The sequence below is a fragment of the Micropterus salmoides genome, unplaced genomic scaffold (assembly GCF_014851395.1).
Source record: "Micropterus salmoides isolate LMB-PRFRI ecotype aquatic unplaced genomic scaffold, ASM1485139v1 Ms_hic_scaffold_12, whole genome shotgun sequence".
NCBI classification, from domain to species: domain Eukaryota; kingdom Metazoa; phylum Chordata; class Actinopteri; order Centrarchiformes; family Centrarchidae; genus Micropterus; species Micropterus salmoides.
In genome coordinates, this window is record NW_024040263.1 from 4,342,556 (window position 1) to 4,357,478 (window position 14,923).

General features: G+C 40.6%; 2 protein-coding genes across 2 annotated transcripts; one reads left to right on the forward strand and one right to left on the reverse strand.

The window, feature by feature from the left end:
* Positions 1–2,325: 2,325 nt before the first annotated feature.
* Positions 2,326–6,674, reverse strand: zgc:77849 (UPF0472 protein C16orf72 homolog). Its single transcript, XM_038712941.1, has 4 exons — positions 6,326–6,674; positions 4,581–4,661; positions 4,140–4,415; positions 2,326–4,037 (listed from the first exon to the last, which is right to left on the reverse strand). The coding sequence occupies exons 1-4, from the start codon at positions 6,519–6,521 to the stop codon at positions 3,799–3,801; spliced, it is 792 nt and encodes a 263-aa protein (XP_038568869.1). The 5' UTR covers positions 6,522–6,674; the 3' UTR covers positions 2,326–3,798.
* Positions 6,675–6,828: 154 nt separating this feature from the next.
* Positions 6,829–14,912, forward strand: abcg2b (ATP-binding cassette, sub-family G (WHITE), member 2b). The gene is made up of 15 exons (XM_038712933.1): positions 6,829–8,135; positions 8,999–9,058; positions 9,153–9,270; positions 9,369–9,524; positions 9,795–9,952; positions 10,186–10,337; positions 10,618–10,710; positions 11,258–11,409; positions 11,720–11,871; positions 12,393–12,482; positions 13,185–13,309; positions 13,458–13,612; positions 13,715–13,804; positions 13,924–13,976; positions 14,065–14,912. Exons 1-15 carry the CDS (start codon positions 7,984–7,986, stop codon positions 14,210–14,212), a joined length of 1,854 nt encoding a protein of 617 aa, XP_038568861.1. The 5' UTR covers positions 6,829–7,983; the 3' UTR covers positions 14,213–14,912.
* Positions 14,913–14,923: the final 11 nt, after the last annotated feature.

The following is a 14,923-nucleotide window of genomic DNA, read 5'->3' on the forward strand; positions in this document are numbered from 1 at the left end:
GCTAATGTGTTCATGTGTGTGTGTGTGTGTGTGTGTGTGTGTGTGTGTATAAGCATGCTGTCCTCTATCAATTAGCGCAACCTGGTGCAGCAATTATCATTATCCATTGTGTTTATGCTGTGTATGTCGGCGCACATCCACACAAGGGATAACTAGTGCATCATTGATCGCCAGCTGTCTGCCATTGAAGAGTCCCTAATGTTTAAGCCCACACAGACACACAATTGCTATGACGGGACGGACGTTTCTGTGTGTGTGTGTGTGTGTGTGTGTGTGTGTGTGTGTTTTTATGGTTTACAAAACACACCACCAACTCTCTCAGACCAGACGGCATCCTAGGAGACACCTATATATGTGCGTGCGTGTGTGTGAGAGAGAGAGCTGATACCAGCGCATCCCAGATGGCCATCTTCGAGGGGTTTTCTGGAACATTCAGACACTTGTTGCTTCTCGTCATGTCTCTCTCTCTCTATATCTCTCTATCACACTCACACACACACACACACACACACACACACACACACACACACACACACACACACACACACACACACACACACACACACACACACACACACACACACACAGCTTCTTGAAGTGAACAGCTTGCGGTCAGCTCTGCTCCTCTTCCATGGTTCCATCAAATAGAGCCTTCAGATACATGATGAAACAAAGACAACCGTGCAGTGTTAGCAGAGGAAAGAAATAACAGATTACTGGATGTGGTGGTTAGACAGTGCAGTTCTTTATCCTCCTCTGTGCTGATGGACAGGCGTTCACTTGGGCAAGCCCAAAAAGTTGACACAGTACTGTTGACCTGGCAACTTTCCTCTAACACATCAGAGGCTGTGGCGCCTCCTTCATGGCTGTCTTTAAGTGTGGCGGCTCTTTGGCAGCGATTTAGTGAAGACAGTCAGCAGTGCTAGTTTCCATGAGCCTGTGTGTGTGTGTGTGTGGGCACTGTGGTCAAACCAGCTGTCAGATCAGGGAGAGACATGACAGAACCAAATATCCGCAAAGACTTAGCCTATGCTTATAAAAAGGGAAACTCAATTTTTGGCTTTTATTTCTATGCCTTGTGCTCAGTTCATGTGCCCAATTTTCAATTTCACTTCTACTGTGCACATCAGTTGTTCCATTAAAATACTGAGGTTTAAAATTGTGTAACATTTAAAATTGGATGACATTTGTAAGAGTGGTAAAACAAATGTGTGAAAATATCTGTGTAGGTGGAAATGGTTGTGGCCTATTTGGGCAGATAGGTGTGGGAAAAGAAAACCAATTTTGCTTCAAGTCTTGTTTAGATGGTTTTGGTGTCAACTTCTGTCAACTACAAAGTACTATTTGACATATCCAACAGACAAACAAGCAGGACTGAAAACAGCCTTCTTGGCAGAGGTCATAAGCTTCCAAAACTGTCCGATATCCATGTCAGTCATAATGACATTTGTTAGTGTTAAAAGATGCCACTGCCTAGGTGAAGTACATAACTACCTCTAATTGCTCATCTGTGACTACAACTGCACACTAATGCACTGGGTCACCTCAAATGACAGCTGAAATACTACAATTTGAATAATTTTGTCATTATGGTGTGTGTGTGTCTTATCCTTATTTATCATAAGTGGTTCTATTTGACCCTGTGATATTTTATTTCATTTTTACATAATTTTGATTTGTCCTTAAAACAAGCCCCTCAATGAAATCATCTTTCACCTTTGGAAGTCAAGCGAGATAGAGATAACTTAACAAATTAGATCACTGAGCAAATAAAAGAATCCAGTTGGCAACAAAATGAGCTCTACCAAACAAAACGCAAACACAGCACTTGTTAGCATGTTCAATATTTTGTTATCCATCTATCAACATTTCATCTTTGTCAGTGAAGGAAAATAGAAAGCAGAACAAATTAGTCTGTGTCGCCCCCGTGTGTTGGCAAAATTGAAGTGCACAATGGTTGCAAAAAGTTTGACAACCTGCCTTTACAGAACACCGCTGTACAGCAGTTACAATTACAAAATGAGATCCTACATTCTCCTTTCAATAGATCCTCTATTCAAGGCCCTTGTCAAGTGATGACAGAATAATTAAATAAAAAGAAAGGGCAGACACTGCAATAGACAATAGCTGAAACTCAAGGGATTTGTTTTTTACATTTCATTGCACTCTTCATCCTTCCTTTCTTGAGATTGGCCCCTGGTAATTCTTAGAAACATCACTTTTGAGAGTAAAGATTATCCTGCACTGAAAAAGAAATGTGTCCAGCAGGTAAAAGTCAGTAAAACATAAAACTGCAACTGGCAGAAAACTCAGACAACTTAGATAAACGCTTGTATTTTCTTTAATGTCAGAATTATTTTTGTACATGGACATCCCAACGGATTTGCACTTCTTTTTACAAGATGTACCACATATAACAGCACCTACATGTTATTTACACACATTACACAAGATTGTATCACAAAGCAGTGATATTAGCAAAACAAGTGCCCTGTGCCTTGCTGAACCACCATGCCAATAGTCCACGAGTTGGCTAAACAAAATGCAATATCACAGGCAAATGCAACCTGTAATATTTCTAGAATTAAAGCTGAACCCACAAGTGTGAAAATGTAACTCTCTCTCAAGTACAAGAGACAAAATGATAATTCGCAACTTTGTTTTTATTAATGAGCCAAATGCAAACAGAAAGTGAAATGCAAGCTTTGAAACACTGTTACTGCTCTTAATGCAAAAATGCAAGAACCAGTACTCAGTGAAAGGGAAACAGTGTAAATTTGGATAACTTGTAAACATGACAATACCTATGTCTAACAGTGTGATTAGAAAAATTGCAAGAATGCAGGACAAGGAAACAGAAATCTTTGTTGAAAATAGATCTTGTGACTCCACTACTCGGTCAGTTAGCTGACACTTAATGAAAGTCGCTATTATCTGTGTAAATTGAACTGACCTGCTTTGTGATAAAATCCTGGTTTGGGCTGCAAATGGCAACTAAAGAAAAATATAGGATGAATTTAAGTAAAACAGGAAATGTTTCAGTCAAGTGGGTGCTGGATTTGCCTGAACCCCGCATCCACACGCACACGCACACACACACACCCCCACACTCATTGTTGCACAACCAGAGATACTGTAGCAGCTTTCTCAAAAGGCGAAGACAAGTACAACACAGTAAGTGGCAGTTCTGCTGTCAGATACGCAAACACACAGAGCAGCAGCAGAATGAGATACACACGCTGACAAGCGCTTTGATTCGGCCACATGGTAGGGAGGTGGTTCGGCCTCCTGAGGAGTGCGGGTTTCAGTCCAGTCGGATTTGGCCAACACTCCAAGGAGGTGGTGGAGGAGGAGGAGGAAGTACGCTTGAGGTATGAGGGGGAAGAGAACTGCAAACAGTAAGCAACAGTCTGTTTCATCTTTTTATCAGATGTGAAGCAAAAAGGAGCCTGGCCATATAAACAATGTCCAAATGCAACATTCAGCATCTACATTTAATGTGTGACGTGTGTCCACTTCGGTATCAGATATACTGAGGGCAAACAATTGAACAAAATATCCTGAAAAAGAATGGAACACTACTATGGTGAAGGTGTGAGACAACATTCGGGGGTGAAATAAGAAATAAAGACGGGGCGAAATATCTGGGTTGGTAATAGCTGAGTTCCTTTATTTGTAGCATTGCAACTAAGACGAAAAGAGGAAGATTTCAATGGTTGGCCAAGGCATCAGTCCTCATCAGCTGTCCAGTCGGCCACCAAGAAGAGGACAGAGGAGGATTAGTGGTGTAGGAAAAGTTCAGAGCATCCTGTTCCGTTTATGAGTAGGTGAGTCTGTGATGACATCACTACAGGGGGCAGGGCCTCGTTTACGATTGGCTGTGGAATCCAAATGGAGCGCCATCTCCTCAGCAATGAAGGTGTTGAGGTCCATGTCATGGAGACCATTCCTACGGCGACTGAGGGACTGGGCGGGGTGAGTTGGGGAACCGGGAGGACCAGAACGCACAGAAATGCTTGCCATGGCACCGCTAAGACCTGGAGAGAAAAAAAGAATGTGAATTCACAGCAAACCATATCGAATGACATCGAATTCTTAGAATTCAACAGTGTCTTTCTGAACTGGGCATTTTGACCTACCATGCAGTGCTATGGCCTCTCTAAAAGGCTGCAGGTCGGTCTCCACAGAGCTGCCTGTCTCTGGGGCTGATGGTCGGCTTGCAGACACCATGGCAACTCTGGGCGGGGCGCGAGCCGTTCGTGGAGGTGGAACTTTGCCACACAGGAAGCTGATGAGGTCTTCACGCCTGATCGTTCTTCTGCGTTTCTTAACCCATGCAATCACATCCTTATTCCTGCGCTGGTAGCCTAAGTGGATGCCCAGGTCATAGCTCCGTTGGCGGGCCTCCATACTTTCTGATAACACACAAAGACAAATGTTTTTAGTAAATCTGGACAACACAATGAAAGTTTATCCGCACCAATCTTATTTACATAAAGTTCTTCCTCAATGCCACAGAAAATGCAACTGAAAGAGATAGTGAAACAACATGGGTAATAGTCAAAATTACTTTTACTTGCCTTTATACAGGTTAGTGACAGCTGTCGCTGCATTCTGGAAGGGCACCCAGAGAGAGAGGCCTTGCTGCTGACATACTCTATCTGTAAATTCAATTTAAAAAGTTAGTTACACTGTGATAACTTACAAATGACACTGTTGCCACATAAACCCCACAATACCCTGTCAGTCAAATATGGGCAACTGCACTTACACATATACCCAAATAAAAAACAAAGATGGGATGGTGGTTTTCATAAGCAGGCATATTTCAAACTCAGATTGAATCCAATGGCTGCCTTAAAACATCCACGATTTCATTATAACCATTTATTCATAAGCTTTACAATATCAAAGTATGACGATGTGAAATGTGACAAGTAATCTGTGCAAATTCTACTACTATTTTAATCAAAAATAATTGCAACAGTCTGCATGAAGACTACTGATACAGAACACAGATATTTAGGTTTACCACTAAATGCAAGTACAATTGTTCAGAGCAAATGCAGTACTCTACTACCAATCATCCTTCCGCAAATTCAATCTTGACTGCAAATCCTTACATCTAATCTGCAGGGGCTGACCATAAAGTTTCCACTACAAATACCTCACTGGTATTACATTTTATGAAGCTGTGTTACAGTCTGAACATTGAGTGATGGGAGCTTGGAAGCAGAAACATCTTACCAAGCAGCTTTTCTAGACTAAGTCAGGAATACTGACTGCACATGACAAGTAATTGTAAAATAATCTTACAAAATAGGGCAGCCCTAATGTATGGCAGTTGGTCAACAAGACCATCATGAATTAATTTGATTCTGAGCAAATAACTTAGTGGTCAAATCTAACCAACCATGAGGTCACCTTTTAAAAGCAAACATTTTAAACTGGGCTCAATGCGGTTTCGCATTTCAGACTGACAGGAACCAAAGTTATTTCCAAGCAACACAAATTCAGTTTATTGCTTAAAACTGGGCAGGGAAGGTCCGATACTTCAACAAGAACATGTTTACTTTGATCCTTTTTCGCCATTTTGTTAGAAATATTATCAAGGCACCCGCAAAGGTCTCTTGAATTGTGTGTTGGAATAAAACGTCTTTGTGCCATTAAGTTACTTACAAAAAGCCACCACGCCACTGTTAACAGTTAACTACCACCGCGAATGACCGTCAACAAACGAGTTGTTTTCAGTCGGCAAACTCCTCCCTATTTATCGCCATTTTGACTAGCTTGGTAACTGTTAACGTGTGGACAAAAACATGTTAGTGTGAGCCATATTGTGTCCAAACAGGGGGAATAAATGTGTTAAAAACAGTGACAACACACGCCGTTGTGTTGGCCGGTGTATTTGGAGTCACTTAGCTCGACTACCTATCGATCCGTTTAGCCCTGGAGATCCTCTGACAGCTCAGGCCACACTGTGAACCAGATTCCGCCCTACTGTCCCACATTCTGACATGGTGACCGGCTGTTAGCGTTTGCTAGCGCTAGAGGCGGCTTTACGTTAGCTTCCGTCGGGATGTCGAGAAGAGAACTGCAGAATCATCGATTTTAATCATAATTTCAAATAATACACATTCAAGTATCACCCAACACAACCATGGAAACAAACACCGCTAGTTTTGTTTAGTAGAAACAGCTGTGAATAGCTAACTATTAGCCTAGCCGGTGTCCTTTGTGTCTCTCTCCACCCAGCGATACATTTAGCTACCAGGATTAGCTTCCATTAGCTAGCTTAACTTGAAGTTCTGCTTATTTTACAGACCTTTGTATAGCTGTGCTACCGCGGTGGCTGAGTTCTGAAAGAGGTGCCACAGTTTCTGTTGGCTTTGTTCCGTCTCCTCCTCGTTCGGAACATCCTGTTCGGCCTCTGCTAAGCACTGCCGTTCCCATTTTGAGAACCAGTGTTCGGGGCCGTGTTCTTGGATCTCCGCTTCTCCCTCCTCCTTCCTCTCCTCCATAGCTAACGGTTGGCGTTAGCTGGTAGTTTATAAGGTAGACTTCGTCTTAAATATGGGATCGATTGGTTTGCCGGAGGTACTTTACCGTTACACAACCCTAACAGTCTATACAAAAGGGGAAAAACAGTTGCTGTTAGAGTCGCATTGTGGACATTATAAATTCCGCCCACACGCCCAGTGTAGAGCACTCCAAACTAAAGAACGCGATGACAACATCTAACAATTTCTTCATCTTACCACGCCCATTTCCAGCTACACTGAAAGGGGGTTGGCTGCAGCGATCTATGTAGGCGGTTCTTTGTGCCTGATTTGACAACGGCAAAAAGAGAAAAAGGTCAGAGATAAACAACTCCTACCAGCTGTACAGCATTCTGTACGACAGGGGGCAGTCTGACCATGGAAATGTGGGCTACTTCAACGACTACATACTTTTTGTGTACTTTAAGTGTTAGGCTGCTTTTTATTGTTTGGGCAGACCTTTAAGTTAAAAAACTATATATCTATTGTGGAGTTATCAACAGATTCAGTCGGCACTGTAATGCTGCCATATTTAAAGTTAGCAGTTAACATTAGCCACAATATGCTATTCGTCATACCAGAACAATTAAAGCTGTGACAGAAAAATAACTCAGCCAGGGTAGTTTTATTGGTTATTAATTCAGCTTTTCATTTGTAAGAGTGTTATTGTGATTGTTATGTGTTATTTCTGCTTTCAAACCTTACGTAAAATCTAAATACAACAGCACATGAGCTTTGAATTTTGTGGCAATCATTTGGTGAAGGCCACTTCCTGTTTAAACATGGCAAAAACCATACCCATAAAGAAATTGTTTTCCCAGTTTGATGGGGAAGAACTTGACTGGCCTGCAGAGAACCCTGACCTCATCCCCATCCAACACCTTTGTTGTGCTGACTGTGAGCCAGGTATTATCGCCAAACAATGCTTTACCAAATCTCTTGTGGCTATTGAGCAAATCTCTGCAGCCAGGTTCCAAAATCTGGTGGACAGACATCCCGGAAGTAGCAGTAGAAGTCATAGTAGCAGTAAAATCCATCCATCATGAGGAGAAGTTCCTTGCTTCAGCTCCCTCACGACCCGGAATACAGATAAATAGGTAGGCCTACTGATAATGGATAGATGGATAAAACTTAATCTGTTATCATCTTCTATTATCACATAGCTTGTGGTGCTTCTTGGGTGCAGTCACTGCTGCAGTTGAGATTTTGGGGGGAAAGTTCAACGTCAACAGCCACAAATCTACGGGCTAAGGACTGAGGGAGTCCAAAGATCAGATGAGTTTATAACTGAAACATATGATTACATACTCTTTCACCTGTATGTCTCTCCGCCAGACTGCACAGGTCTCTGTCAGACTGCACTTCTCTCTCTCTTTGAACCCCAATTTCTGACTGATTTTTTTTCCACTCTCTCTCTCTGCTGGTAACGCTGCTGTTTTTGAAGATGTCTAAGAGGGAGCAGATTGTTTGCAGTGTTGAGGAGTATTTCCAGGAGCGAGGGCCAACTGTTACATTCAGCAACCTGCACTACTGTGTTCAGGAGAAGAGGCTCTGCTGCAAGAGAGGTCCTGAAAAATACATCCTCAAAGATGTGAGGTAGGAAATAATACTTGGGTGTATATGTATATATATATATACACACACACACACACAGCATAATATGACTGCATGTCAGTATTATCTGTTGGATGTAACACATCAGGTTCTGCATTGCCTTTTCCTGACGGTTTTTATGCAAAAACTGTGCACACTAATGTTTGCATATATAGTTATATATCAGTACAGTTTATTGGAACTTGGTCAATCTGAGATGAAATTAGAAAATCTGAATAACAGAGTCAAACATGTTCTGGCAGCAATCAGATCCCAAACCAGAGGGGATACATCTAACTATTTTTCCATGGTATTTTCATCAGAGCCTTTGGCCAGGGCCATTCAAACAATCAACAGTGAGTTAAATCAAGTAATCAAAGCATGAATGACATTCAAAAGGCATTCGATTTTACAACATTATTGATTTCAGTGTCAGTGCTACCTTTTTGATGCTACTGTACTTCCTGTTGTACATTTATAGTAATACATAGAACAATGAAGAGAATTTTATGAATTACATTGACATTCATAGACAATGTTTTCCAGAGATCTCATTTTGGATTAAAATACAAGCTATGGAAACGCTTAAGTAGAAATAATAAAGAAATATTAAAACAATAATGCCACCAACACATACTGTCAGGTGTCAGGCAGTTGAGCATTTTTAATTGTAACTTTTTCCTGACTTGTGAATGTAAATATTTAAAGCATAAACATGGGAACGTTGCAATTTACATTGTAAAGGTTTATCTTTGGCTTTTAAAACTATCTACTACTATGCACAGAATTTATTCTTGATTGTTTTATTATAAATTAATTAAATAAAGAAAATTGACTTGACTTGATTTTCTGATTTGTTTTTGCAGTGGCATCATGAGACCTGGGATGAATGCTATCATGGGCGCCACTGGAAGTGGAAAAACATCGTAAGAAAAATGTTCATGTACATGCAAACACACAAGCACTGTCTCACGCACAACCCCAACCACATGAATATTAGTTTCTTTCTCTTTTTGTCAGACTCCTGGATGTAATCGCAGGCAGAAAAGACCCTGCTGGACTGCACCAAGGAAAGGTCTTGGTGGATGGGAAAGTCGTCACATCTGACCTCAGGCTCAGCTCTGCTTATGTGGTTCAGGTACACAAATACAATACACATACACACACATTTTTTGACATGATAATATTTTAAATTCATTGGAGTAGTTCGTGCCTACATCTCCTATGTGCTTCTAGGATGACATCCTGATGGGCACACTGACTGTGAAGGAGAACCTTCAGTTCAGTGCCAACCTCCGTCTCAAACCTCAGCATCACTCCTCCACTGATAAAAAGAGCAGAGTAGATGCCATCATACAAGAACTGGGCCTAACAGACTGTGCAGACACTAAGGTACTGTGCTACATACAGGAGCTAATAGCTGCATATCACTCAGCAGTGCTGGAGACCCTACCCACATGAGTAAACCGTATTCAGACTATACAATAATGTGTACCAATGGAGCGAAACACAAATTATTCCTTTTGCCTATTGTTTGATCTATTGACTACTTTTTACTTTTTAAAAGTTACCATATTTTAATACACATTTAATTATTTGTTAGGTTGTGTAGCATGAAGGGACTACAAACTTTAATTTCGTTATACAACCTTGTGGGTGCAGATAGGGACAGAGTTTCTGCGTGGCGTATCTGGAGGTGAAAGGAAGAGGTGTAGCATCGGGATGGAGCTCGTCACCTCTCCCTCTTTGCTGTTTCTGGATGAACCGACCACCGGGCTAGATTCCAACAGTGCAAACTGTATCATCAGTGTACTGCACAGGTACAACACCAATTACAATTTAATCTCACATTAGGCAACACATAAGATCCAAATGACAACTGAAGCATACAATGCTGCTAAGCATGGCGGGTTCAAACCGGCAATGTACTGCTTTAATTAACATTTGCTTAGGATAGAGATTAGATAGAGATAGATTATTGATGCAATCTACTGTTGTCTTTGTGTTTTCTGTAACAATATGGATGATAAAAAATGTCCTTATGTGTGTCCAGGCTGTCCAGAAAAGGTAAGACTGTGATCTTCTCCATCCACCAGCCACGCTACTCCATTTTCAGACAGTTTGACCATCTGACTCTGATGCATAAAGGGGAGGTAGTGTATGCAGGAGCAGCAGACCATGCACTGGAGTACTTCACAGACCTTGGTATGATTTCACTATGTAAGATTTAGAACTAAGAATGTATTATAATATATTATTATGAATCCTTATATAGAAAAGGGAAATCTATTGTATTGCCATATGCAGTGCTTGTGCTTGTCAGTCAGCTCAACCTCAACTTAGCTGCTGTTTGATATTTTAATATTCATACATAATAATCAACTACTTTAATTTGAAATGTAAATAAACTGGTTGTCTACCATGTCAGTGTTCTTTTTTATCTGTTGTGGTTAAGATGTATTTGCATGTGTGTGTTTGTGTACAGGCTACCAAATTGAGTCCTTCGACAACCCTGCTGATTTCTTTATGGACATCACAAATGGAGAGGCAGTATCAACATTAGAATCACTTACTGCAGGTACACTTACACAAAAGACACACACACGGTTTAGGTATGTAACACCAACAGAGGCTCTAAGCATACATGGGTAAGAATACACTAGGTGTCCAGGTCAAATATAGATGATGAAATACTAGATGATGAAAAACCCCCCACCTATTTCCTCTGAGAATTAGATGACAAGATCGATCTCATGTCTGTAAAATAAGTATCAAGCTGGAGTAGGCGATTGGCTTAGCTTAGCAACACCTGGAAGGAGGGTTGTTATGTTACTATTACTATTGTTGTATATTATTACTTGAAGAACCTCGGCTGGCCGCAAGCTCATGGTAATGGCAATATTGACAGGAAGTCACTGCGACTATGTTCTCCAAGAAATAGTTACAGCCAATTTTTGTTAATTCCATTAACAAGAATTACCCAAACCTAGAAGCCCAGATACTGTTTTTCACTTGCAAATCACCAATCCCTGAGAAGAGTAAATGACTGACTCAAAGAGAAATTTATTAAGCTGCCCTTATCTATAACATGGCGATGTGTAAATCACCTCTCTCTCTTTCCACAGTAGAGTGTAAAGACACACTGGCAATGAAATACAGTCAGTCTCAACTTTGCCGGAATGTGCTTGAGGAGTTGGATCATGTGAACCAGAGCGTTGCTGAAAGGGCCAAAAGTCAAGACAAGGGAGCCGACTTTGCCACCTCTTTCCTCTATCAGGTCAGCCAACTCTGCAATACAGAAACAAATTAAAACTTTAGACAAAATATTTCTCACAAACTTAATAAAACAGTTATCCATTTTTAGGGAATAAAAGTCGCACTTGTTATTCATTTTGTGATAAATTAAAATTGAAGCGAGTTTATGATGTTACATCGCAGAGTTTAATGACTGTGGCAGCCAGCTGTTATGTCAGTGTGCTTGGCTGCCCGCAGAATGAACCCTGTTTATAACTGTTATCATGACCATAAAAAAAATATTTCCATCTTTTGTGTGTGTGTGTGTGTGTGTGTGTGTGTGTGTGAGATAGATGCATGTGGTCTGTGGCAGGACGGTGCTAAACACTCTGAGGAACCCTCAGACCTCTTATGCCCAGTTGGCTCTCAACATCTTTTTTGCAATTCTGGTGGGACTCATTTATTACCAAATGCCCTTAACGCTGCCCGAGGCTTTACAGAACAGGTACAGTACGCATAACCTGCAGCATAACAGCCAAGCAGTGTATCTGCTCCGTTTTTACCTCAGCACAGTTTTTCCACTGTAAATGTGGCACCTTTCCAAGCTCAAGGCAAAATTACGACAGAACTACTTAATGAAAACAGAAGATAATATCACAGGTTTTTCTTTCTTGTTTTGAAGGTTATTGCCTGTGGTAGGCAGGAAAATGTGGTGAGACAGCAAATGTGAATATCTCCATTTCAGAAAAGTTCTGCAAGAAGAATGACAAAAAAGCCCAAATAAAAAGATTCTAAAAAAAGGTATACAAGCGCTACTTTGCAAGCGTACTTTACTTATGCAAGCGCTAGGGTATGATGGCTGAATTCAATTTGCTATACAGTAAATAAGTGAGATAAGAGGCCATGAGAGGTCTCACAGGTTTATTGGGGTAAAGCACAGGTCAGGGGGAGATTTTCTGACTTTTTCTGCTTAACTATCCATGAGGTTAATTGATAATCAGATTACATATCTCTCTCTCTGAACAGGAATGGAGCGTTCTTCTTCCTTATCCTCAACATGGTGTTTGGGAATCTCTCTGCAGTGGAACTCTTTATCAATGAAAGGGCAATATTCATGTGAGTGACAGATAAAAATTGTGTGTGCCAAGATCAGTGCCAAGATAGATTTATGTGGCTCACATTTCTCTTTTTGATGCTATTTAAAGGATAAGGGTTTTGCTATTTTGTATTTTTCCTTATTGTCAATGAATCCTGTGAAAGGACCAAAACCAACAATGCATCAGTCTGTCTCAATAATACTTTCAGAACTTTCCAGCTTCCCTTTTCCATCTGTGGTCCTCAATCCCATTCATTCCTACAGATATAAATCTTAATTGTGGCATTTCATTTTTAGTAAATGTTACTCAAACAAGAGTAAGCACTGCATTTGTTGGAGACTATTTTCAGCTGCGGTTTAATACACATTTGGTGCTCTAGTGAGTATTTACTATAGCAAGTACGTGTATGTGGTATTGATTTGAAATAAACTACAGTGTCCATGTTCATCCTAATGAGGCAACATGTCGCCCAGTGCAACAGTGTTTCTCATTTATGTGCTTTTAACACTTTTTGGAAAACTTAGAGGCACAGAGAAATTAAATATATCAGGCCTCAGCTACACCAATAATAGAACAATCAATTAATTGTAGGTTTAGTTTTTTCATGGGATTTGTTGACCAATGGAAAATATTGAATATCAGTAAACAGTGGTAGAGTGACAAGAATTGTATCTGTTTTTCATCTGTGTCTCTTGAGAATCTTTGTTAATGTTTGTTGCAGTCACGAGAACTCCAGTGGCTATTACCGTACTTCTGTCTATTTCCTGTCCAAGGTCTTCGCTGATCTCATCCCCAACCGCATCTTCCCTATCTTTGCGTTTTCAATCATAGCCTACTATATGATGGGTAATTCTCATACACATACAAGCACATACAGACCAAGAAAATACGGCATATTGTATCATGTAGATGAGGAGACTGCACTGATGCAAATCTAGATAACTGGGAGCTGCCTGATTCTAGTTTTTTATGTCTATGTCCACGGCTCATTCAGGGTTGAAGCCTGCTTTTGAGGCCTTCATGTGTTTTGCCCTGACCATGTGTCTGGTCAGTCTGGCAGGAGTCAGTCTGGCCTTCCTCGCCTCAGCAAGTGCATCTTCATTTGGCATGGCTAATATCCTCATTGCTCTACCCTTCGTCTTCATGATGGTAAGACTCACACTCAACACATACATGACTGAGATCATAATGTGTGCTCTTGAAGACATGTTGTATTATTCCCTCTCTTCACCCTTCATCCTCCCATTTTAGGTCTTTGGTGGATTTCTTGTTAATCTCAATACCATGCTGAGCTGGCTCTCCTGGCTGAAATGGATCAGTATCTTCAGATATGGATTGAATGTAAGATACGGAAAGTAGGCAGAGCAAGAGCAGATGGGTGTGGTTGTGAGAATGAGATCAGTAAGGCTTAATTTATCTGTGGTGAGGAAGTTGTTTAGCCAAATCTCTTTGTCTGGCAGGCTGCATTCATCAACGAGATGACAGGACAGATTTTCTACAGTAACACCACTATGTAAGTGCAGAGCGACAGCATAACCACTCTTTAGATCACAATAACTCCCACATACACACACACTGAGCCTCTCTTGTCTGTACTGTAGGATCCCAGGGGAGCTGTTCCTGATAAGCCAGGACATCGACTACTCTGTGTGGGGCTTCTGGCAGAACCAGGTGGCTCTGCTGGGAATCATATTGGTCTGCATGTTCCTGGCCTACGTACAGCTGCGACGAATCAACCGCTGGAAATGATGCTTGTCTGTATCTTATTTATTTAACAGACCTCAAATGAAACACAGAACATCATTTGAGGGAAATTAACATATTACTGGGAAGTTATTGTTTTAGATGTTTGCACCTGATGTGATTATTTAAGTTTTCAAAATCAAAGTATTATATAACATTACTCAAGTAATCTCTCTCACTCACTGACTCACGCTCTTAAACATAAACAAACACACGTGTTGTAACATTTGAATCCCAGGTGGATAAGCTGCCGCTAAGCACACCTGGTCTGTGCACGAGGGAATGCACAGCAACAGCCAAGCCAACATCTTAAGTCCTTACAAAGCTACTTACAGTGAGTGAGACAACTTTAGCTACAGTACAGAATCTACTATGTGGAATCTCTGTTTTAAACTTTATGCAAGTTTTACATAGATATTATACTGATAGAATTAACTAAACATAGATGTAAACTCATTAGATGCATGTAGTACAACTTGATTACAGTTCATAGAATAAGATTCACACATGAAAAGCTTACAAAAATTAACCTTTTGGTTTCCCTAGCTTTAAGGTTGGAAATCATCTTATTCTACTCTGACAATATTACATATATTCAAATCATTTATCTACCATCATCAAAAATCTTGATTTACACTGAGTGAAATATTCAAACCAAGACTCTGATTTTTATGGCTGCACTTCTGCATTAAATGGAAATATTTTAGATGTTTTGTG